Below are 22,128 nucleotides of genomic sequence, written 5' to 3' on the forward strand. Positions count from 1 at the left end.
GGGGGCAGCTGTCTTGTCTTATTCATGTTTGCATCCCTTTCACAAGCAGCCTGGCAAATCCTTGGTGGCTATTTCGTGGCTGACTGGTTGGGTGGCTCGGTGAATGAATGGATGATGGCTAGGACCACATGCTTTGCATATTTCTGCTTTCACAAAGAACCTTTTCTGACTGTGGCAACCCAACTGGTTGCACAACGGCTTCCAGCACCATCCCTTCCCCTTGCTTTCGGCACACCTATAGCATTTCATTCAGTGACCCCAGGCTTGGCCACCAAAGCTGGAATGCAGAGGAGAGAATTAAGTAGGTATGGTTTGTCTGCTGGTCCTTTTTTGTAACCTAGGCAATAGAATCATCCATCATAGAATTTTAAATGAAAAGAAGCCTTAGGGATTGCTATGGCAAAGGGGTGGCTAGAAGCTGCCTCTTTGGATCAGTTCCACGCACTGCCGGCACACCTCCTTGAGCTCACCATGGCACGTATCTACAGTCTTTGAGGGTACAGCTGGCTCATAGGAAGGGGAACCAGACCTGGGTCTGGACCTGCCTGATGGGGAGACTCTGTTCTTGGGTAAGTGATGTGCTTCTGGGGCTGATGAGAAAGCTTAGCTTGGGCAGGCAACAGTTACCATGATATCTGGCCCCAACTCAGACAATCAGTCTGTGACGATGGACAAATGGAGGTGTCAGTGACAGAGTATAGCAGTGTGGCCGTTTGTGGGTGAGGTTCGGTCACAAGGCATCGATGTGGCTGAAATGTGAACGTCCTTATGAGCAGTTGGCTTTAGGGGAGCTCTTAGAGGCCTGGGATGGGGCTCAGGGAAAGGGCACAGGTCCTAAGAGGACTAGGGAGGGAGACAAAACGGGAATGTGGTGAAATGATGAAATGAGGAAACAGTCTCAGAAACAAAGTGGGAGCCTCATTATGTGAAACTCAGGCCAGAAATGAATGAATTACAACAAAAATTTGGAAGCATTTATTAGGTAGATACACTACAGGGACATGATGCTAAGCCTTTTTATTGTATCGATATAGAGGCTCACCATTCATTCTCACAACAACCTTTTTTTCTATTTTATTTTATTGCTTTTTTAGGGCTTCACCCGCGGCATATGGAGGTTCTCAGGCTAGGGGTCTAATTGGAGCTGTAGCTGCCGGCCTACGCCAGAGCCACAGTAACCCCAGACCTGAGCCGCGTCTGCCATCTACACCACGGCTCAAGGCAACGCCGGATCCTTAACCCACTGAGCAAGGCCAGGGATCGAACCCACATCCTCAAGGATCCTAATCATAACCGCTGAGCCATGACGGGAACTCCCTTATTCTCCTTTTACGAGTGAAAAAAACTGAGCCTGAAGAGGCTGAGAAACTTGCTCAAGGTCAGTGGCAGAGGGGGGATTTGAAACGAGGTCTGCCTAACACCAAGCCCCGCCATGCTCTTGCCCCACAATTCACCCTCCAACACCCCCTGCTCTGCCTTCTCCGTTAAAGGATCTAGTGGCCCAGTTCTGGATTATTATTATTATTATTATTGCTGCTTATTTCATTGGCCCAGTGGAGAAGAGCACCAGCTCTGAGCAGGGCCAGAAAACCAACAGTGCTGTCACAATGCGTGGATGGTCTTCCAAGACCTTGAAGCACCTGCTTCCCAGCATCTTTCCTCCGTGCCCGGCCCCATGTCCTTCCTCTCCAGCACCAGCTAGTCCCAGCTCCTCCATCTCAGAGGTCCACTGTGGACTAATGGGGCTTACATTTCTAGTGAGGTACCAGGGAAAGTTCTGGAACTATCTGGGCCTTGAAGTTTTATTCTTGGCTTCACAGAGTCCTCTGAGAACAGCATGATCTGCCAGGGAGGCTCAGTCATCCTGGTGAGTCAGCGGCCTTGAGGTAGGGCCAGATCCATGCAACATCTGCCTTTGTGCTATCCTCAGAGCATCTCGGGCAGCCACGAGGGTGGGTCAGCCTCCAGGGAACCAGCTAGGGAGGACCCAAGATGTCTGGGGGTGATACAGAGTTTCTGCTGGAAAGTCCCTCTGCCACTCTGGCTTCTGACACGCCTTAAATATCCTGGAGGACCTGGGCCAGTGGTTTTGCAAACTGATTTTAAAGGCCTGCAACACATTTTCCAAATGAAATCATATGCAGTGCCTGACACACAAAACATTTCTGACTGGGCAGTGTCAGCTCGTCCAGCTGCTCCTTTCGTTTGCCAGCTGCCACATCAGACGTGTGGGGATTTGATGCAGGGGGCCCCCACAGCCTTTCTCTGTGCATCTATAAAACACTTCTTCTTCCTGTTATAGATGTGCTCGCTCAGCTGTTTGGGAATCCGGCTGCCATTCACTCTTCCCAGGGGACCCAACCTGCTTAAGCTCCTCATTATCGGAGAGGCAGGAAGTGTGGGGAACAGAACCTGGCAGGAGAGGCCAGGTGCACTTAGAGACTCAGGGGTGCTGTTCTCACTCTGGTTATAAAAACAGGAAGGACTGGATTTCCCTCCTGGTGCGTCTTAAGGTCCGGGAGAGTTTGAGCATGTCAAGAAAGAAGGAAGGAATTTTTCTGAGAGTGATCTGGGTGCCAAGCAGTGCTATGCACATTATTTCATTTTATCCAAATCCTCATTGATATCTCTTCAAGTAGTTATTATCATGCCCATTTTGCAGATGAGGAAACTGAGGCTTGGGAAGGCACATGACCTAAGCCAAGTTCACGTAGCAAATGCCCGCAGAGGTCACATTCCTCTGCCAGTCTTGATTCCCAGAGCTCTGCTCTGTTCATTTCCCTTCTCTGTCCGTTTTAAAGGACATCTCCAGCTTTCTGTGAAGCTTGATCCTTTGTGTCTATTTCTCTTGCACGTAATGTGGTAAAAAGACGATTAACACGATGGAATCTGTTGTCCATGGTCTCCTCATGGCATTTGTTTTAGTAAGTTTCCTAAAGGTCTTTTCATTTTACAGAGGAGACCTCAGGCCAGGCAGGTTTGGAGACTTAGCAAAGAATAGTGGCAAAACCAGAGCTAGCACTCAGGTCTCTGCTTCTCTTTCCAGCACCTACACTATGCTGCCTGCCAAGGCCATGGCTTCTTGGAAAAGCCATTTTAATGTGAAAGAGAGGCTCTGCTGTAGCCCAACTGGACTGTTTTTTCAGGCCTCTGTCCAGGAAGCTGGGATCAAAAGTGGGAGATCAGAATGGTCTCTGCATCTCAGCAGAAACTCATATGCATCCTAGGGATTTCTCTTTTAATGGTTTAGTCATAGATTTCAGGGGCAGCAAATGTTTTTGCCCTTAATCTTCACACAGGGTATTTTGTCTGATTTCACTCAATAGATCCCACTGAGTGTGAGCTGGAAGTGTATGATTTTCCTCTGCAGGGACTTTGTGTATTTTTGGAATGCATCTTTATTCTGATTCATGGCCACATACACCTTCTGATGGGTGTGGGTGTGATGCTAAGAACACCTTCTAGTGTCTTCTTGGCTCAGCCAGAGTTTACTTCCTTTGATATGATGCTGGGTGAGAAGTCTTTTAAATCTTCATCTCTATTCCATAGCTGGGACCAGGAATCCGGGTGGGAGGCTGGGGATGGATGGATCCAAGTGGTTTATACATTCCACAAAACACCTTGCTTTTATTAATAGTGTCTATTGCATTGGTTATTTGAATTTTTCAGAGAACGTATTTAGCATTTTTACCAAAATGAATCCTCGGCTTCCTGTCAGACTTAATATCATATCATCTCTTGGCTTGTACTGTTTCTGCTAAGAATAATGATTTTTTTCAGATGAGATACTGTGAATTACTCTTCCTAGGGAGCTCATTTATGTCTTCTGGAAGTTATCAAACACTTACAGAAGTCATCCGAGGCTTGATTTTCATTTAAGGGAAACAAAGCAACTGTGTTTTCTTTCTTCCTTTCATTAAGGATTATTTTTTTAAAAAGTGGGGTTGTGCCAAAGAAAAGAATATTAAACCCCAACAGAAGGAGAGCTGTTCTTTGGGCCAGTTTGCTAATGCTGCGACCAATTAAGTGTAAGATGTACTTTGATGAGCCCATATGGGTATATGGGTGGATGCATATTTTTCCTGCTGTCCTCAGTTGGCTTGTCCTAAGACGATGCAATAAGAGACAGGATAACAGAGAGAGTTGGCCGTGCTCAGGCAGACATGGCCCTGCTTTTCCCTCCTGAATCAGACCCGCTCATCATGCCCCCCGGGGACAAAGAGGGGAGGAGGGGCAAGGACTGCTTCTCTGAGCAGCTCTGCTGTTAATGAGCAGAGAGACAGAAGGCTACCTGCAGAGAAGATGAGCAAAGGGCAATAGCAAGGAGGAGAGGGAGGCAGAGGGAGAGCTCAGCCTATTTCTTTCTGTCTTTCATGCTTGAAATTGGTGACCTCCCAAGGGCTGGGGTTGGGAAGGCTGGGCACAGGTCCTAGTGGCTTCCGGCTACCATTCTAACTTGTTATGGCGTCTGTGCATCTTTTTCTTGCAAAGAGAAGAGATAACACACCTTTGCTGAAAAAAAGCTTCTACCCATGTGGCATTTAGTCCTTGCTCATCTTTTGGGGGAAGAGGCCCCATCTAAGGGAGACCCCATCTCTTCTCTACTGACCAAGGGGTTGTGTAGCCCCTGGGAGGCCCCAGAGCCCAAGCAGCCCACATAGGCAGCATTCTCTGCTATCTTTCCTCAAAAAAGAACCTGCAGTCAAAGCAGGTCCTGCCGCTGCTGCAGTAGAAGCCAGTCAGGGGCTGATGGTGTCACCAGACTCCAGGGGGGCATGGTCCTGGACCCCATAGTCACAGTCCAGGCACACTAAGAGGGATATCAGTGATGGGTGTGATGCTAAGAACACCTCTTCCAGCCACCCCCAAGAGCATCCAGAGTGTGCTCTTCGCTCTCGACATGGATCTAAGAATCCCTTTGATTCTAGAGTTACACATTCAGCGTTGCCTATGACCATGCTTCATTTAGGGAAGAATGAGTTCTGATTAAGTGAGTTGTCCAGCTAATTGGAGTATAACCCTTTAAGTGCCTCGATTTTGTTCAAGATTTTACTGTTTCCTAAGAGTTGAGAAAACCCTTTACCTATGATTTTTAAAATATACTTTCTTGGAGTTCCCGTCGTGGCTCAGTGGTTAACGAATTCGACTAGGAACCATGAGGTTGCAGGTTCGATCCCTGTCCTCCCTCAGTGGGTTAAGGATCCGGCGTTGCCCTGAGCTGTGGTGTAGGTTGCAGACGTGGCTCGGATCCTGCGTTGCTGTGGCTCTGGTGTAGGCCGGCGGCTACAGCTCCGATTGGACCCCTAGCCTGGGAACCTCCATATGCCACGAGAGTGGCTCAAGAAATGGCAAAAAGACAAAAAAAAAAATAAATAAAAAATAAATAAAATAAAATATACCTTCTTGCCCCACTAAGCAGAAAATAGTCACACCTGAGTTGATGATTGGGGTTGGAGCAAAATTTCATTGAGAACTGTATTGTCTTTAATTGGGAGTCATAATATGGATTCAACTTGTTTAAAAAATTTACATACATGTTTGAATAGGCCTAAAAGATCCCCTCTACCAGGACACACAAGAAGCTGTGTGTGGCTGGCGCTGCGGTTTGGGGATGAGACTGGGATAGGATGGGAAAGGGCGCCTCTGTTGCTCAGTTTATACGCCTCGGTTCTAAATGTTTCTTCCTTCACCTTGGATATATATTATTTGCTTAGCTAATAAAAATTAAGGAAAAACATTTCAAATTATACATAACATATTCAATAAAAGTATTAATATTTATTAATACCTTATTATTAGCTTTCTATATATGAAGACATTTTAAAGCAAGGGGTGAGTTCCCAGATGCACTCCCAAAAGTCTGTTCACCTCACGATTAGACATCAGCCCTTTGTGGACTGTGTTTCCATGGAAAACCAAAGTCCTAGAAATAGTTCATCCTGAGCCCCAGAAATATTTCCTCCTGGCTGCTTTCTCCCCTCATGTCCCACTGTGTAATAAATGCTGCCCCAGAAATAAGATCAGAGACTCCCTCCCTGTCTTCAGGGGCCATGGCAGCAGGAAGACCACTCTCCTCCTGGGACAGTGGTCCAGCAAGCCCAAGCCTTCTCTGTGGGGTGGGGTGTGGGGGAGGGCCATTCCTCATTTCTCCATGGTAAGTTCTCCATAAATGCTGTTTGATTAACAGAGAACATTATGGCTTGCTCTGCTCTGCCTCCTAAGATAGAAAATTGGAATCATATATTTTAGAAAAAACTGTCAACAACAAATATTGAAATGAGACAAATATTTTCTTATTGATCTTCAGCTGATTAAGAAACTTAACTACAGTGCTGCAAGGAAACTTCTTGGCTTATATGTCATCCATCTATAGGAACAAATTAAAGTCCATCATGAGAAAGAAAAAGTTGGCAGACTCCAGAACCTGGTAGAATATTTAGAATAGTCTTCCTATAGGAGTGCCAGGTCCCAGCTTCACAGAAACCCTTTTTTTTTTTTTTGACCATGCCTGCAGCCTGTGGATGTTCCTGGGCCAGAGGACACATAACCAACTTTCAAGCCACCTCTTAGAAAGCAAACTAAAAGTGGGACAGTTGTACATTGCCCTTAATTTGATGCATAATCTGCAATTAGTGATTTCTTTCAGTAACTCCAAGTGGTTAAAGGAGAGAAAAGAGCCCATTTTCTCATCTGTAAAGGAGCTCGCCATCTAATAACTAGCTATTACTTCCTTGATTTTCACAATGTAATCGTCTCTTATCTACAGGCTCTCAATGGTTTAGTTATTGTACTCTCGCCACTCCCTTCTGAGTTAGGTATGATGATTCTCTCCATCCTCATAAAAAACCAAGGGTAGGAGAAATTATACTAGTTCATAGTGGAACTGGTATTAGAACCAAGGTCCGGCCTAGCCCAAAGTACTCTGTAGACTGTCTTTCTTGGAACATAAAGCCCAGTTGCTCCCAATACGATGGGGGAAATGGAGAAGACTGGTCCTGCAGACCGTCCAGCTGAGCTCACCCAGGCATGGGATCAGGGGTCAAAATCTCCTATTCCGACCAAGAACTGACCATTGGAATTTGGCAATGTTAAGGCCAGTCTTGACCTTGACAAGAATTACTTTGGAAGAGTGGTGCGCTAAAAGCCTGTTTACCTTTATTTTATTTTACTGTCTTTTTGCCATTTCTAGGGCTGCTCCCGCAGCATATGGAGATTCCCAGGCTAGGGGTTGAATCAGAGCTGTAGCCACTGGCCTACGCCAGAGCCACAGCAACATGAGATCCGAGCCGCATTTGCAACCTACACCACAGCTCACGGCAACGCCGGATCCTTAACCCACTGAGCAAGGCCAGGGATTGAACCTGCAACCTCACGGTTCCTAGTTGGATTCATTAACCACTGAGCCACAACAGGAACCCCTGCCTATTTACCTTTAAAAGCGAAAGAAAGACTTGGGAACAACGAGGATAAAGAATTCTTTGCTGAATTTTGTTGTAAACTAAAGCTGAGACTTGAGACTGATAAGTGGAGAGAGAGGTGCAGTCGGGAAGGATTTCTTCTTAAAGATAGAAACTTAGTAGCATGTTTGCATACTCTGTTCTGGAATGATCTAGAACAGAGGAAAACATTAATTTAGGTAACAAGGGGGAAAAGCCATGTGGGAGGGCACACGATCTGATCCACAAGGGAGGAGTTGGCTTTAAGTGAAGAACAGACAGTTTATCCCCAGTAACAGAAGAGCAGGAGAGTAAGTAAACCTGGCAGCTGGAGAGAGATTGCTAGACTTCACTAATATGCCCTTGAGGTCGGTGGTCACAAATTGAAAAGAAGAGCAGTCAGCACGATGGCTTGCTTCTCCGCTCATGTTTAACTGAGTGCTGGCAGAGGGAAAATGAAGAATCAGATTTTACCAGGGTTATAGTTTTTCCAAGGACTTAAGAGAGAGAGCAAGAAAGAGATGGATTCGAAGGTGTATATAAAGGAGAAATGATGATAATAAACATAGAAACTAAGCTGGTTAAAGGAAGAAGGACGCTTAAGAGGAGAGTAAGGAACAGAGAAAAGGTCAGGAGATAAGTAGACTATAGGAGCTGTTGGGATCAATGAGACCTGGGGTTAGGATAACAAAGAAAAAGTTGGAAAGGTAGGAGGTGGTGGTTGGAGATTGGGATGCTTGGTGTTGAGATTACCGGTGATGTCCCTATGAGAGCAGGGAGTGGGGAGAGTTGAAGGTCCAGGAAGTGGTTTGTTGAAGAGCTGAGAGACAAGACTATGAGAAGACTCCATTCGATAGATTCAGAAATAAGAATTATGGGAATCGTATTGGGGAGAGTGACAGTGATCCAGATGCTAATAGCTTCAAGGAATGAGCTAGACTAACACAAAGGTCTAGAGCTGGTTGCCATAAGTAGGGGTGGTGGGCAAGGGGGTTGGTTATTTTCAAGGAGCGCCAGGGTTCCGTCAGAGTAAGAAATTGGAAGGAACACTCAGAGAAGAGGCTGGGGACATTGGGGATTGTGATGAACCATGAATTCCTGCCGGCAAATGGAGGCTTCTAGGAGACGGGCACACATTCATCCTAGCACATTTGCTTCTTGGAGTTGAGAGTTCAGATTGCCAGGAGGGGGGACAAAAGAAGAGGATAGAGAGATAGACTAGGCAGCTTGAGAATAGCTACTTCAATGGGGAAGGACAGCCTCAGCCTGGTCTCCATTTCTCCATGAGCACTTTGGCTAATGTGGCTTCTTTCTGTCCTCCATGGTAATTCGTAAAACAAAAAGCTGAAGCTGGAAAACCCAAAGATGGCTGAGTGTTTACAGAATGAGGGCGCCTTGGCACAGATCCTGGGGGCCCTCAGGCTGCTGCAGCTGGTGATCTGGTTAGTCTGTGTCTAGAGAAGCCTCCCAGGACTTTGCCCAGACTGTTGACTCTCTGGCTAATCCATCTCCAAGGACAGGAACAGAGAAGAGACAACCATTTTCCATATTTGCACCTTCCTTCCTCTGGCCTCCTCCCAGCATCTCTCTACAGCACATCCCCAAAGCCCAGGGCCCTCCCAGGTGAGCAGTCAGGCAATCCTGGTGGAAAACAACTGGTGCACAGCCCAAGGTATTCAGGTCACTGACCCAGAGAGGCAGATTTCCGCAATCTGACGCGAATTTCTTCAGGATCTACAACTTGGACTTTCAGACCCTAACTTCTGTCTCTACATTCTGTATTTGAAATCGCTCAGCTCTTTTTATAATAGAAAGAGCACGACTCTGTTCCACCCCCCACCCCATCCACCTTCCCATGGGGCTCGCGCGCGCGCGCGCACACGCACGCACACAACACACACACACACACAATCACAGAGCACAGTCATCCATAAGTTGCTTAACTTCTGAGTCTCGGTTTCCCTACCTGTGAAACGGAGATATATTTATTGCTTTCCCTGCTCGAACCACGTGGTCTCTTAAGAGGAGGAAATACTGTTGGAGTGGAGTTAGAATTCGGGTTCAAAAACAAGGAGAGGGTTGGAGATACTGGAAGCTTCTCCTCCCTTGCGGCGAGGAATAGTCAAGCTCTGAAAATCCGGCATCTCCCCATGAAAAGCACAGAAAACAACAACAACCCCCCCCCCAAAACAAAACAACAAAACGATTTCCCAAGCCTTGGAGTAGAGCAGACATAATACCAAAAAAACAGGAATCGTTTTAAAATTGGTTATGCTCTGATTTGTAATACATGGTCAAGGGGGTTGGGGGTGGGGTAGACACCCTCCAACCCGGAGTTGGGAGGCAGCGAGCGCGCCGCTGCCCAGCGTGACGGCTGCGGTCGCCTAGCAACGGGCGGCGGGGATGCGCGCGGGGCGCTCTGCCGGGTGGGCGCCGGGAGCTCGCTGCCACCGCTGCCGCTGCTGCCGCGCGCCCTCGGGCCTCCCGGACCCGCTGGGAAACTTTGGGGCTTCTGGGCGCCGGGGCGGCAGCGGCAGGCCCCGCAGATGTTGCGATGCGCTACTCAGGATGAGGGCTGAGGGCTGAGGGCTGAGGATGAGGTCGCCGCCCAGCGCTCCCGGCCAGGGGATCTGCCGGGTCTCACCCATGGAAAGTTGGCGCGCATCTGCCAGCGCCCGGAAGACTCTCAATCCCCGGGCCGAATTGTCCCCCCACCCCCGCCAAGTTTCTTTGACAATAACCTTATCCCCAGTGGATTGGGCGTCCGGAACCCCGTGTGGCGCCGGGTTCACCGATCCTGGTCTCTGGGAGAGAGAAACCCGCGCTTTTCTAAGGGACCTGCGCGGTAATTGATGCTTAGTCGATTCGCCCTGAATGGTTGCGATTCTATTTTTGTTTTGTGCTTTTCTTCTTTCTCCAGACAGTGAGTTTGTGGAAGCCTCCCCTGCGCCCTACAGCCCGGAGGAGTTAGGTAAGTCTGCCCTTTTGCCTTTTCTTCTCGACGGCATTCCGTCCGAGAACCGCGAGTCGTGGGGGGGAGGGGTATGCCTAGGGCTGGATCAGCAGGAGGGACGGAGAGAAAAGGCCAGGGGACACTTCCCCAGCTGCTAGTTCCCTTCTCTGTGAGAACTGGCCATTTCCTGGCGCGTGTGCTTTGGGGGTGGTAGGGAAAGTGTCAGCTTTTCCGTGTGTGTGTGTGTGTGTGTGTGTGTGTGTGTACGGGTCTGTGTTGCTGCTCTGAGGAGCGAGGCACAGCAAACTTCCGATCTGGGGCCTCTGAGAACAGCGGGACTCATCCTGCCTGGAAGGACCCCGGCGGGGCTGGCTCTGCCTAGCCAGTTCCTGGCACAAGAAGGGCATCGTGTGGATTAGTCCTTAACCTGAATTGAATGGAGTTCTGGGCCAAAAAAACGGTCCAGTAATTAACATGTCAGGACCTAGGAACTGCGTTCTTCCCAGATTTCAGCTTCAGGTGTCTGGGAATAGCGCATTTCATCCTCATCTGCCTGTCATTCTAAGTGTAGATTTGTGGCGGGTGAATGGTGACACTCTGGTCAGAGACAGGCTTCCTTGTGTGAAGAGGAAGAAATCTGCATTGTCAGGATCCCTCTAAGTCTTCCTGCCACCCAGTCTCACTTGGTGGCTTAGCGGTTGGTGGTTTTTGTTTATTTTTCTCACTCTCTGGGTTTAGTTAAGCTGCTGACAATCTGGGCTGTCAAGTCTGTCCTTGCTGTTCTTTTATCACCAGCTTGAACATCTTGCCTTCCTTCCATGAAATGACAGCTGTTTAAAAATGTTTATCCACAGTAAGGCTCTCAGCCTTGGGTACCTTGTGTCTGGTCAACCCCCTCCTCCTGGGCTGTGTGTCCTCAGCAAGTCCTGTGGCACCTGAAGGAAGCACAATTCCATTGCAGTGACTTCCATGCATTTCTAGGAGCCAGACACTCAATATAGGTCTAGTTCAAGGAGGACCCTTCTGAGGTAGGGAAGAGGACCTCGTTTTATTCAGAAGATGTGTTTCTGACAAGTTGTGAAGCACTGGCATCTCTGGAAATGGCATCATAAATTAAATGCATGAGCAAAACTAGCTTTTAAAGGTATGCCAGGGTGAGTCCTTTCATGAAATGAAAATGACATCTAAACCGTAGCTGTGCATGAAGTGACTTAATAAGAGAACCAGTTCTTGATGATCTGCTCCGTGCGTGTTTAATTGTGCATTAATGAGAGTGGCACTGGTGCTCCGAGGTGTGACAGAAGCTGTTTGGTCCTCTTGAATTATAGACAAAGCATAAGCCATGGCAGAATGAGCATTGCTTGCCCTGAGAAACCACCCGTATAACTACCTAATTGTTTGCATTCATACAATGATTTATGTACCAGAAAGGCCCCGGCGGCTGACCTGCTTTCCATTCCATCTCTACCCCGGGGTCTAAGAGACCGGACTGCCCAGCCGGGCTCTGATCAGTAGGGGGAGCCCTGCAGATGAGCAGGAGGAAATCAAAAAGCAACCTTTTTTCTCTTCCAGTTTCTCATAAGAAGGTGAGAGTGTTATAGGAATCGTGGGTTTCCCTCCTGGTCTCTGGGATGACAGGATGATTGAGAATGTAAAATACAAGTCAGACTTTGAGACCAGGGTTCTCCCTACTTTAGTTTTCTTAGTAGAGATGTTAACCAGTCTAGTTTCTCATCTTTGAAAAGCTGGGATTTGGAGTTCCCATTGTGGTGCAGCGGAAAGGAATCTGACTAGGAACCATGAGGTTGCGGGTTCCATCCCTGGCCTCATTCAGTGGGTTGAGGATCTGGCATTGCCATGAGCTATGGTGGAGGTTGCAGATGCGGCTTGGGTCTGGCGTTGCTGCTGCTCTGGCGTCGGCCAGTGGCTACAGCTTGGATTGGACCCCTAGCCTGGGAACCTCCATATGCCTATGCTGCGGGTGCTGTCCTAAAAAGACAAAAGACAAAAGACAAAAAAAAAAAAAAAAAGATGGGGTTGTGCCAGGTGACCTCTAAGGTGTCATCCAGTTCCAGCCTCCTGAGACCCTAAGTCAAAAGAGGCCCAAAGCTTCTGGGTATTTATTATTATTACACCATGCTGTTTGGGTGTATGGGGTCTTGGTGCAAAGGGTTATTCTCTTCCCGATAGAGCAGCTCACTCTTGTTTCCAAGCTATTTGGGTCAAAGAGGGAGCTAGCATTTCTCCCTTGGAAAGAATCTTGATACTTTTGGGTGCTTTTCTTAGACACACAGAGGGAACGATGCCTCCTACAGTGGTTGATGAGCTTGTCAAGCAGCCATGCTCTCCAGAGCACAGAAGAGCATAGATCCAGCCCCTGGCCAGGATGTGAGGGACCTGGAGAAGAGGTAGAGGGAGATCAGAAAAACTTAGTTTGAATGGACACTGCACTTCCTTGTGACCTTGGGCCTAGGTTATGGGTCAGCTTAAGTGGAGACCTTGCATGGCTGTTGCGAATGGGGTATGTGAAGTCCTAGCCTCATATGTTGTATGTGTGGGTTTTCAGGAAGTGCTTATTGCTGTCACTTTACTATTACTCATTTGAAAGACACTGGTTTCCTGTCCATGAAGGACGGAATGGCTCTCATCAATGGTCCCAACCTATTAACTAAAACCATTTTTATTTCTAGAAATTTCTCTGCAGCTTACCTAGTCTCCAAACGCAGAGGCTCAGGAATGGTGATCAGGTTGGTTGAATTATTTAGTGATCTGTTCTTGGAGCAGCATGTGGAATGGTGTTCAATCTGGGGTCCTTGTCCATCCCACGACTTCCTCACGGCATAATAGGTAGTCTGTTTCACCTCCAGATTTTCATGCAAGTCTCCAGATGAGCTACTGCTAGTTCTTTGGGGGGATTTATTCTCAGTGTTGCCATAAGATCATGTAATGATATCAAGTGGCCAACGAGGGGCTTTTGAAAAGGCAGTGGAAACAGGAACCTGTCTCTAGGTGAATGCTGTGTTGAAGGTGTCCTCTGATGCAGAGTCCAGAAATATGCTCCCGCTCCTGTGATGGTACCATTTTCTAGAGGCAATGCCCACACCTCTCCGTGGTCTTTCTGTAGCCCCACCCATCGGTAGAAGAGATGGCCATCTGTGGGGTAAGAACGAAAGCATGGAGAGTTGGGATGAACCCAGGCATGACCATGCCTGCCTCTGTTTAAGAACCTTTACCAGCATCCACCTTCTGGAGGAGAGACTTTTGGTTAGCTGTGGGACTAACAGTGGTTAATGAGCTTGAAGGACCGCCGTGATTTGCATCATCCCCACTCACCGTAATTTTCTAAAGACGTTGAACTGTAGGACAGTCCTTTAAATTCAACTCTGTTCCCTCTGCCTGCCTCCCCTTCCTCTCCCTTCTCCCTTCCTCCCCTGGCTGCCTCCTACCCCTCCCTCAACACGAAGCCCGTGTGGCAGGTGTTCCTAGTGGTTCTTAACCCTGCACATTAGAGTCAGGGGAGTTATTAAAAGTCCTGGGACCAAGTCCAGGCCCTGATCAATACCATCAGAATCCTTGCAGTGTGGACGCAAGCGTTGGTGTTTGTATCAGTGTGTATTTTGGAAACTGGATCTCGGAGTTCCCATCGTGGCTCAGCAGAAATATATCTGACTAGTATCCATGAGGATGCAGGTTCGATCCCTGGCCGTGCTTGAAAAGGTCTGGCGTTGCTGTTGAACTGTGGTGTAGGTCACAGATGCGGCTTGGACCTGGCATTGCTGTTGCTGTGGCTGTGGCTGTGGTGGAGGTTAGCAGCTACAGCTCTGATTAGAGCCCTAGCCTGGGAACCTCCATATGCCATGGGTACCACCCTAAAAAGACCAAAAAAAAAAAAAAAAAAAGAAAAAAAAAAAAGAAACTGGATCTCAAGTGACTCCAGTGTGGAGCCAAGGTTGTAAGCTACCGTGCAGGTTGTGGCCCCCTCATTCTAATTTGTAAATGTAGCCCCCAGCCCAGGGTCTGGCCCATGTAAGTCTTCAGTAAATGCGTATTGGATGAGTGAGTGAGGGTCACCACTGAAATGCTTTGTCTTGTCATAGTTATTATATTCCTAAGATTGGCCTCTCTGCACCTTATCACAGTGCCTTGGGGCACTCGAATCCTTTGACTTTTGACCTCTATCTCTCTTGTTTGTTCATTCCTTAGGCTTAGGCTGTTTATTTTCTTTCTTAAAAAACTGAAGTTTTAAAACCACCTTTTAGCATGAATGTAGCACATGCTTACTTTAGAAAATTTGGACATTAGAAAGGATGGCGAAAGTCCACCCGCTTACCACCCAGAAGCACACGGATCCTTGTTTCCCTAACTTCCCTAGTCTGCTGTCTTTAGGGGTTGCCTGACCCTCTGGCATGCCTCAGGGAGGCTCCCTGTGACCTTTCCTGAGTCCCCATAGGACTGTTCATGAGAATAGCATTCTTTTTTTTTTTTTTTTTTTTTTTTGTCTTTTTGCTATTTCTTGGGCCGCTCCCGTGGCATATGGAGGTTCCCAGGGTAGGGTAGGGGTCGAATTGGAGCTGTAGCTGCCAGCCTAGGCCAGAGCCACAGCAACGCGGGATCCAAGCCGCGTCTGCGACCTACACCACAGCTCATGGCAACGCCAGATTGTTAACCCACTGAACAAGGTCAGGGATCGAACCCGCAACCTCATGGTTCCTAGTTGGATGCGTTAACCACTTCGCCACGACAGGAACTCCTGAGAATAGCATTCTTGAGGATGACCAAGGTTAATGCCCCCAGGGCCACTGTACCATGAGAAAGGATTTTTCTTGTGCTATTCTTGCCTTCCTTGTTCAGGCAGGATGTAGGGGCTTTATTAAAATAAATGATAATATTTGTGTAGCTTCTTTAAAACAGTAACATAAATGTTTGCCAGCGCACACCCTTGCCCTCCTAAAATATGAGCTGAGATTGCATTGCTGGGTAATAGTACTTAGGGCGGTCAGAGCACAGCAGCTGCTGAGTATAAAATTAGTCAGGTTAAGCTGACTGCCGTAACAAACAAACCCAAATGTCAGTGGCTTAACGCGATAAAGACAGTGAAGACACTGTGTCTTGTTTGGGTTGTAGTCTAGTGTTGAGCTGTCGGAGGGCTCTGCTCCACATGGCCCTGGAGGCCCCAGGCTTCTTCCCTGCCTTGGCTTTACCATACCCTAGGCCATCAGGTTCCTTTCCAGCATCCTTGGCATCCATTTGGCAGATAAGTGAATAAGGTGAGCAAGACACGTATGCTCGCCAATGGGGGTCTCAGCCCACGGGTAATATACTCACCTTCCCTCCTATTCCCAAAGTGGGAGCTAGTCCCATAGCCTCACCCAAATGGAAGGAAACTGGGAAACAGAGTCGAATAATGTTTCAGGAAGAAGAGGAGCTCACTTTCATCAGGGATCATTAGCTGTTCCTATCAGTAAAGGTCTCTTATAGCCCTAACCACAATGATTGAACTACATCTTGGCTATGTAGCAACTTGGTCTTTGTATTGTTTAGGATACTGGTTTGGCCACCACAACGAAGGCTAAAATGGCAGAGACTGGAACAAGAAACAAGTTAAATTCTCTTTCACTTAGAGTGTAAGCAGTCCAGGGCCGATGTGGTGGCTTCATCATCATCTGATATCCTCAAATATAGTTTCCATGCAGTGGTCTAAGGTGGCTGCTGCAGATCCCACCATCACATCCACATTCCAGTCTATAGGAAAGAGAGAAGAAAAATGGAGGGCATAACCTGAAAGCTGCACACATCATTTCACTTATATCCCTGTAGCCTCAACTTTAGTTAGATGGCCATATGTGCCTCCAAGAAGGCTGGGAAATCTGGGTGGGAGTAAAGTGGATCTATTACTGGAAGAATGATTGAGTAGGATGCAGTGGAAAAGAGGGGCTGGATAGCTAATAATCTTTTCAACAAGTTCTAGGAAGCATGTCTTAGTGCTTAAGGGCGTGGACTCGAGTCACACTGAGTGGGTTTGAACTTTGTTCCGCCTCTTATTTGTTTGATGATCTTGGGCAAGTTAGTTAATCTGTATCTCTGTTTCCTAATCTATAAAATCCTGTGGCGGCTCTTCCAGACCCACTCACCATCTTCCACCACCCTGTTCTGTGCCTTGGAAGACTTGGAAGACTTACTCTTGGAACATAGCTTCTGGCTTCCAGTTGGCTTAGGCCCGTGGGTGTTACTGGCAGGAGGTGGGAAGGTGGAAACCGAGACGTGTCCAGGTGCCATATCAAGGTGCTTAGTCCCTTCTCGTCAGGGACCACATGGCTGCATTCGTCTAAGCCCCTGCCCCCTCTCTTATAGCATCACATCGTCCTGGATTCTGGAATCTCCTCTTCCAATTGACAGTGGTGGCAGCTCCTCCAGGGTGCTCCTCTGTCACCAGTGTTCCTTCACCCTGCCCATCCTACTGTCACAGCAGTCCCTTCATCAGGCTCTCTTGAGTCACTTTTTGGGGGCATACCATCCATTTCTTGTTAAGACCCAAACTGGGATAATGGGTCTTGGCCACAAATCATGGTGGTGAGGGGCAAATGGGTTTTATTTCTTTTAATCCTTTAAATTTATTTATTTCTTTTTAATGGCCAAACCTGTGGCATTAGAGCTGGGGGTCTAATCAGAGCTGCAGCTGCCAGCCTGCACCACAGCCACAGCAACACCAGATCCAAGCCGCGTCTGCGACCTACACCCCAGCTCGTGGCAATGCCAGATCCTTAACCCACTGAGTGAGTCCAGGGATCAAACCCCTGTCCCTGTGCATACCATTTGGGCTCTTAACCTGCTGAGCCTCAACGAGAAGGCTGCAAATGGGTTTTAGAAGAAACCCTTGAATGTAGTTGCCATCATTAGATGTTTGCTGTGTTTCATGTTCCTAGGCGAATGCCCTGATCCCTCAGTCAAACCTTCTGAAAGACCTGACTTTTGACACAAAAATTAGAGTTCCCTCTGTGGTGCAATGGGGTCGACAGTGTCTCGGGAGCACTGGGATGCAGGTTCATCGCCGCATCTGTGGCTTAGGTTGCAACTCCGGCTCAGATCTGATTCCTGGCCAGGGAGCTCCATGTGCCACAGGGCAGCCAAAAAAAAAAAAAAAAAAAAAAATTAAATAACATGGCCATTCGTCTCCTTTTCCACCGTTCCATGTTAGGAGGATGCAGCAAAGTCAAGAGTAGTGAACACATTTGTTCCTGCATCCAGAGTTTCTTCCCCCTCAATACATGGGGATGAACAAGGAGGAAGGTCCCAGGCCTCTTATTTATTCACCAACTCTGTGCTGTGCACTTTGCTTGTGTAAACACTCTACTCAGCTTCTCCAGTTGGAGTTTAAATCATGTCACCAACATTGATAGCCCCAAAGATAATGATTTCCAAGGATTTGCCTGCTCGCATTACTGACAAATCAAGTCCTTCTCTAAGGCTACGCTCCAGTTTTAGGTCTGAGAATTCTGAGGGGTGCTCGTTCACAGCCACAGAGTCAGCTCTGGCTGCTTAGCGCTTTGTCAAGAGAGCTGGAATCCAGATCCACATTCTTGAGGCCGGTGGACACCTTGATAACTGTGCCACATCCTCTTTCCTCAGAAACTGGTGACCACACGACATAGCCATTGCTGCTGCCACCTCTGTTCCCACCAGAACCCAGAGGCTTGGCATTTGTCTGATGGGAACCTAGGTGCTGGCCACCCAGCCGAGGCCACCCCTCTCCTATGCGTAGGAGAGGACCCGGGGCCTTCTAATCACCACACAAGCCCAGATTCACTGAGGGTCTAGGATCAGGTTGGCTCCCTGCCCAGCGCTGAGCTGGTCTCCAAATGGCCAGGACCGTTCACCCCAGCCCTGGGCCAACCCCAGACCTCTGCACCCTTGGAAGCCTATCTGCCCTGCCTTCCTCCTCCACCCCCCCACCCCACCCCCAGTGTAGCCTCTGAGAGGGAGGGAGTTCTCACCACCCTTTAACTTTTTCTCAGGATGACTGACAGTGGAAAATTCAGTTCCCTCCTCAGGAAACCTCACCCTACTGCAGGGGTGTGGTCTGGCCTCCTGGCTCCAACAAAACAATCACAGACTGGCTCACTATTGTTATAGCTCCCTAAATCTGGGCGCTCCGTCTCTTCCATGATTGATCTCCTTGAGGTTTATCAGCTCAGTTCATCCGCAGAACAACTCAGGGAAGCAGAAGGAATTGTTTTCATCTCATGGAGGAAGAAGCAGAGGCTCAGAGGGGTTGAATTATCTACCCAAGTCACACAGCTAGTCTAACTAAGGTGAAACGACTCCAAATTTAACCTCTAGCTCCAGAGCCAGTCTCTGTTTCTTGGAGAGGAGAATATACACGTTGCCCTCCTTGCAGGGGGATTTGGTTGTGGGTTGAAGGCTCTAAATTAGGTAAAAGTTACTAGCCCAGGGCCCGGCTGCACAGTGTATGGCTGTTCAGTACATACTTGCTGACTACATGAATGAACAGTAGGTACTCAAAGCCATAGGTATAGTTGTTTTCTTTAGACCGCCAAATAAGGACTCATGAAAAAGTTCTCCAAAGGAATTTTCCATAATGAGATCTGAAACAACGACCAGAAAAACTGTCTCTAGCTTCCTTCAGCACAGTTCAATCTGTATGCCAGTGCCGAGTCCCTGGGACAGGAAACCTCTTATGGTTTCCTGATGGTGCCACTACTCTACTCTCTCTAAAGGAAACTAGACCTTTGCAAGCAGCATAACTGGGGGCAGGATGGTGGAAGCCTGACGAGGAATCTGAAAGTGTCACTGAGAGCAGGTGGATTGGGTGTAAAACTCATCGCAGATTTCCCACTGTGGCTCAGCGGGTTCAGAACCTGACTAGTATCCATGAGGGTGCAGATGTCAGGCCTGGCTTTGTTCAGTTGATTAAATATCTGGAGTTGCCACAAGCTGTGGGGTAGGTCGCAGACGCGGCTCGGATCCCGCGTTGCTGTGACTGTGGTATAGACCGGCAGCTGTAGCTTCGATTTGACCCCTAGCCTAGCGACTTCCATATGCTACAGGTGTGGCCCTAAAAAGAACCACCCCCCCCAAACTTATAGCCACTCCCCTAATGTTTGCTCTCAAAGTGATACTACGCATGGCCCAGGAGGTGAGGTTTTGTGTCGGGGGTTCTTGCTGGTAGAGAGAATCAAGGAGGAAGGGAAAATAACCATTATCCGCCTTGGCTGAAAGAGCAAGGAAGGAGGGGTAAAATGCACACACGCACACATGCACACACACAGGAAAATGGAGCGGGCGTTTCCTTGCCAAAGAGAAAGCGATGTATTACTAGAAAAATATAGAGCCGTGTCCACTTGTTCCTGAATGTTAAGCACAGACATGACCGCCTAGCAAGGATGCTATTCCATCCATTGTTCAGGACTTCCAGAGTCTGAAGAGTGTTAAATAACCAGCTCGATCTGTTCAAGAAGGCTATGATTATGGTTTCTAGGTTACATTCTTCCTGGATGATCTTTCTGGAATATGTCCTGTTGGTGTGGGGTTCTCTCTAATCCGTTGTGCCATGGGGGGCACATTAAAACGGCTTGCAAAGACAAGTCCTTGCAAGGACTTCTCTCTCTCTCTGGGTCAGCCCTCCCCTCGCCCCCGTTCTCTCCTCTTCTCCCTCCCTCCCTTCCTCCTGCATCTCAGCCTCAGCCCCACCCCTCAGTCTGTCTCCTCCCCCCTTCCCCTCCTGCTGCCTCCTTCCTGTTCTCATCTTAAGTTGGAATAGGGACAGAAAAGGCAGTGCTTGCCTTGCGAGGGCCCTCCGCCAGAAAAATGGAACAGGTCAAATTATAAAAAAGGATTGAAAAAGAATGCTCTTTGGCAAAATGGGGGAAACAGATGTTCAGGGGTGGTTTTTCTGTCTCAGGCTGTCTGCTGCTTGCTGAAGAAACACACTCCTTACAGGCTGGCTGGATCGGACATTCATCATCACGGCACACACGGGGTTGTTTTAACGTCAGATCTGTGTATATATTTATCTCTACTTCATTCTCCTCTCCCTGTGACCTTTGTACCCCCACATCCAAAGTTGGCAAGATTGCTGACCACCTGGTAGCAGATTTATTTTCAGTCTCTTTGCAGAGAGTTTTTTTAGGACTGCCAGGAAGGGTGGACACTGGAGCTGCTTTCAGGTCACTGCTTGACAGTAAATACTTTAGGGGCACAGGGGGACGGATAAATTAGGGCAGTGGGATTAACATATACACACTACTATATATAAAACAGATAACCAGCAAAGGACCTTCGAGATAGCACAGGGAACTATACTCAATGTTTTATAATAACCTATAAGGGAAAAGATTCTGAAAAAGAAAATATATCTCTCTATATCTACATATCTATCTATATCTGAATCGCTGTGCTCTAGGCCTCAAACTAACATAGTATTGAAAATCAACTATGCTTCCATTAAAAAAAAAAAAAAACCCAGGGAGTTCCCTGGTGGCCTAGCAGTTAAGAACTTGGTGGTGTCACTGCGCTGACTCAGGTTCAATCCCTGGCCTGGGAACTTCTGCCTGCTGTGGGCACAACCAAAAAACAACCACCAGTAAATATTCTAGGGGAACTTCCGGTTTTTAAGAAAATAGAGAAGGGGCCCCTGGGTGCAGAACGTGGTCCGAAATGAACCCTATGGAATGTTGGGGGTTAAAGAAAGGCTGAATGTTGACGTCTCCTGCTGGAACTTGTAACCCGCCAGGAGTCCTTTGCTTCTGTCTCCCAAAGGCTTGCTATTTACTGGCCGGAGACCAAAAGGAAAAGTTCATTATGTAGCCCTTGTGGTTGGCCAGCCAGAGACCTCAGACTGTCTCCTTTAAAAAAAAAAAAAATTTCCCCTTTTGTCTCTAAAAGCCATTTCCACCGCACACTTAAAAGAGGGATTCCAGGTTCTGAACATTAGCTATAGCCCGAGGAATGTGGCAGGCAGTTGAGGTCACTGTGGGACCCTCGTGAATGGGGTAGCTTCACATGACCACCTGCTGCCTTCATGTCCAGCGGGTCCTCTTGTCATGAGTGTAACTAGAATCAAACAGGTTAGCACATCTAAAGCACTTTGAACGGTGTCTGACAAATGACCAACTTTTTTTTTTTTTTTTGTCTTTTTATGGCTGCACCTGTGGCTTAAGGAAATTCCCAGGCTAGGGGTCGAATCGGAGCTATAGCTGCTGGCCTACACCACAGCCACAACAATGCCAGATTTGAGCTGCATCTGCTACCTACATACCTACCACAGCTTGTGGCAACACCAGATCCTTAACCCAGTGATCGAGGCCAGGGATTGAACTCTCATCCTCATGGATACTAGTTGGGTTCATTACTGCTGAACCATGGTGGGAACTCCAAATGACCAGCACTTAATCCATGTTACCCTTATTTTCCTGCTTCCCTTTTTTCCTGCCTTCCTTCATTTCCCTCATCACTTTGAAGTAGGTCTTCCTTCCTTGAGCTGTGTTCTATTTCTTTTTCCCCATTCTGTTCATCTAGTGACACTGAAAGAAGAGAAAGGGCGAAAGAGAGTCAATCACAAATGTAGATTCTAAAGCCACCACCAGCTCAAATAGTGCCTTTGAACAGATTAGGAAAAAAACATCCCCTCCAAGTGGATGAAGAGCAGAGGCCGTGTTGCTGATGTAGTGAGTAGAGAATAAACTAGATTTCGGCCCCACACCTCTGCCTCATTCACTCCCT

The 22,128-nt window shown here is 47.9% G+C and overlaps 1 protein-coding gene across 16 annotated transcripts in view; it reads left to right on the forward strand.

The window, feature by feature from the left end:
• AMOTL1 (angiomotin like 1) overlaps positions 1 to 22,128 on the forward strand; it is a 167,337-nt gene that overhangs the window by 22,196 nt on the left and 123,013 nt on the right. For 11 of the 16 annotated variants that reach the window (XR_014815023.1, XR_014815024.1, XR_014815028.1 and 8 more), the window contains one exon: positions 10,357 to 10,407. Coding sequence is in view for 4 of the 16 variants with exons in the window: in XM_021062681.2 (XP_020918340.2) it covers positions 10,357 to 10,407 (51 nt within the window). In the remaining 12 variants the exon portion in view is untranslated. Of the gene's footprint in view, positions 1 to 356; positions 570 to 9,873; positions 10,408 to 22,128 lie in introns of those variants that run through there. The other 5 variants (XM_084975754.1, XM_084975759.1, XM_084975762.1 and 2 more) reach the window with 4 other exon arrangements.

Source organism: Sus scrofa, chromosome 9 (genome assembly GCF_054392235.1).
Source record: "Sus scrofa isolate SSC_HxYL_T2T_F1_AM1 chromosome 9, Sscrofa_HxYL_maternal_Yorkshire_Landrace_v2.0, whole genome shotgun sequence".
NCBI lineage: Eukaryota > Metazoa > Chordata > Mammalia > Artiodactyla > Suidae > Sus > Sus scrofa.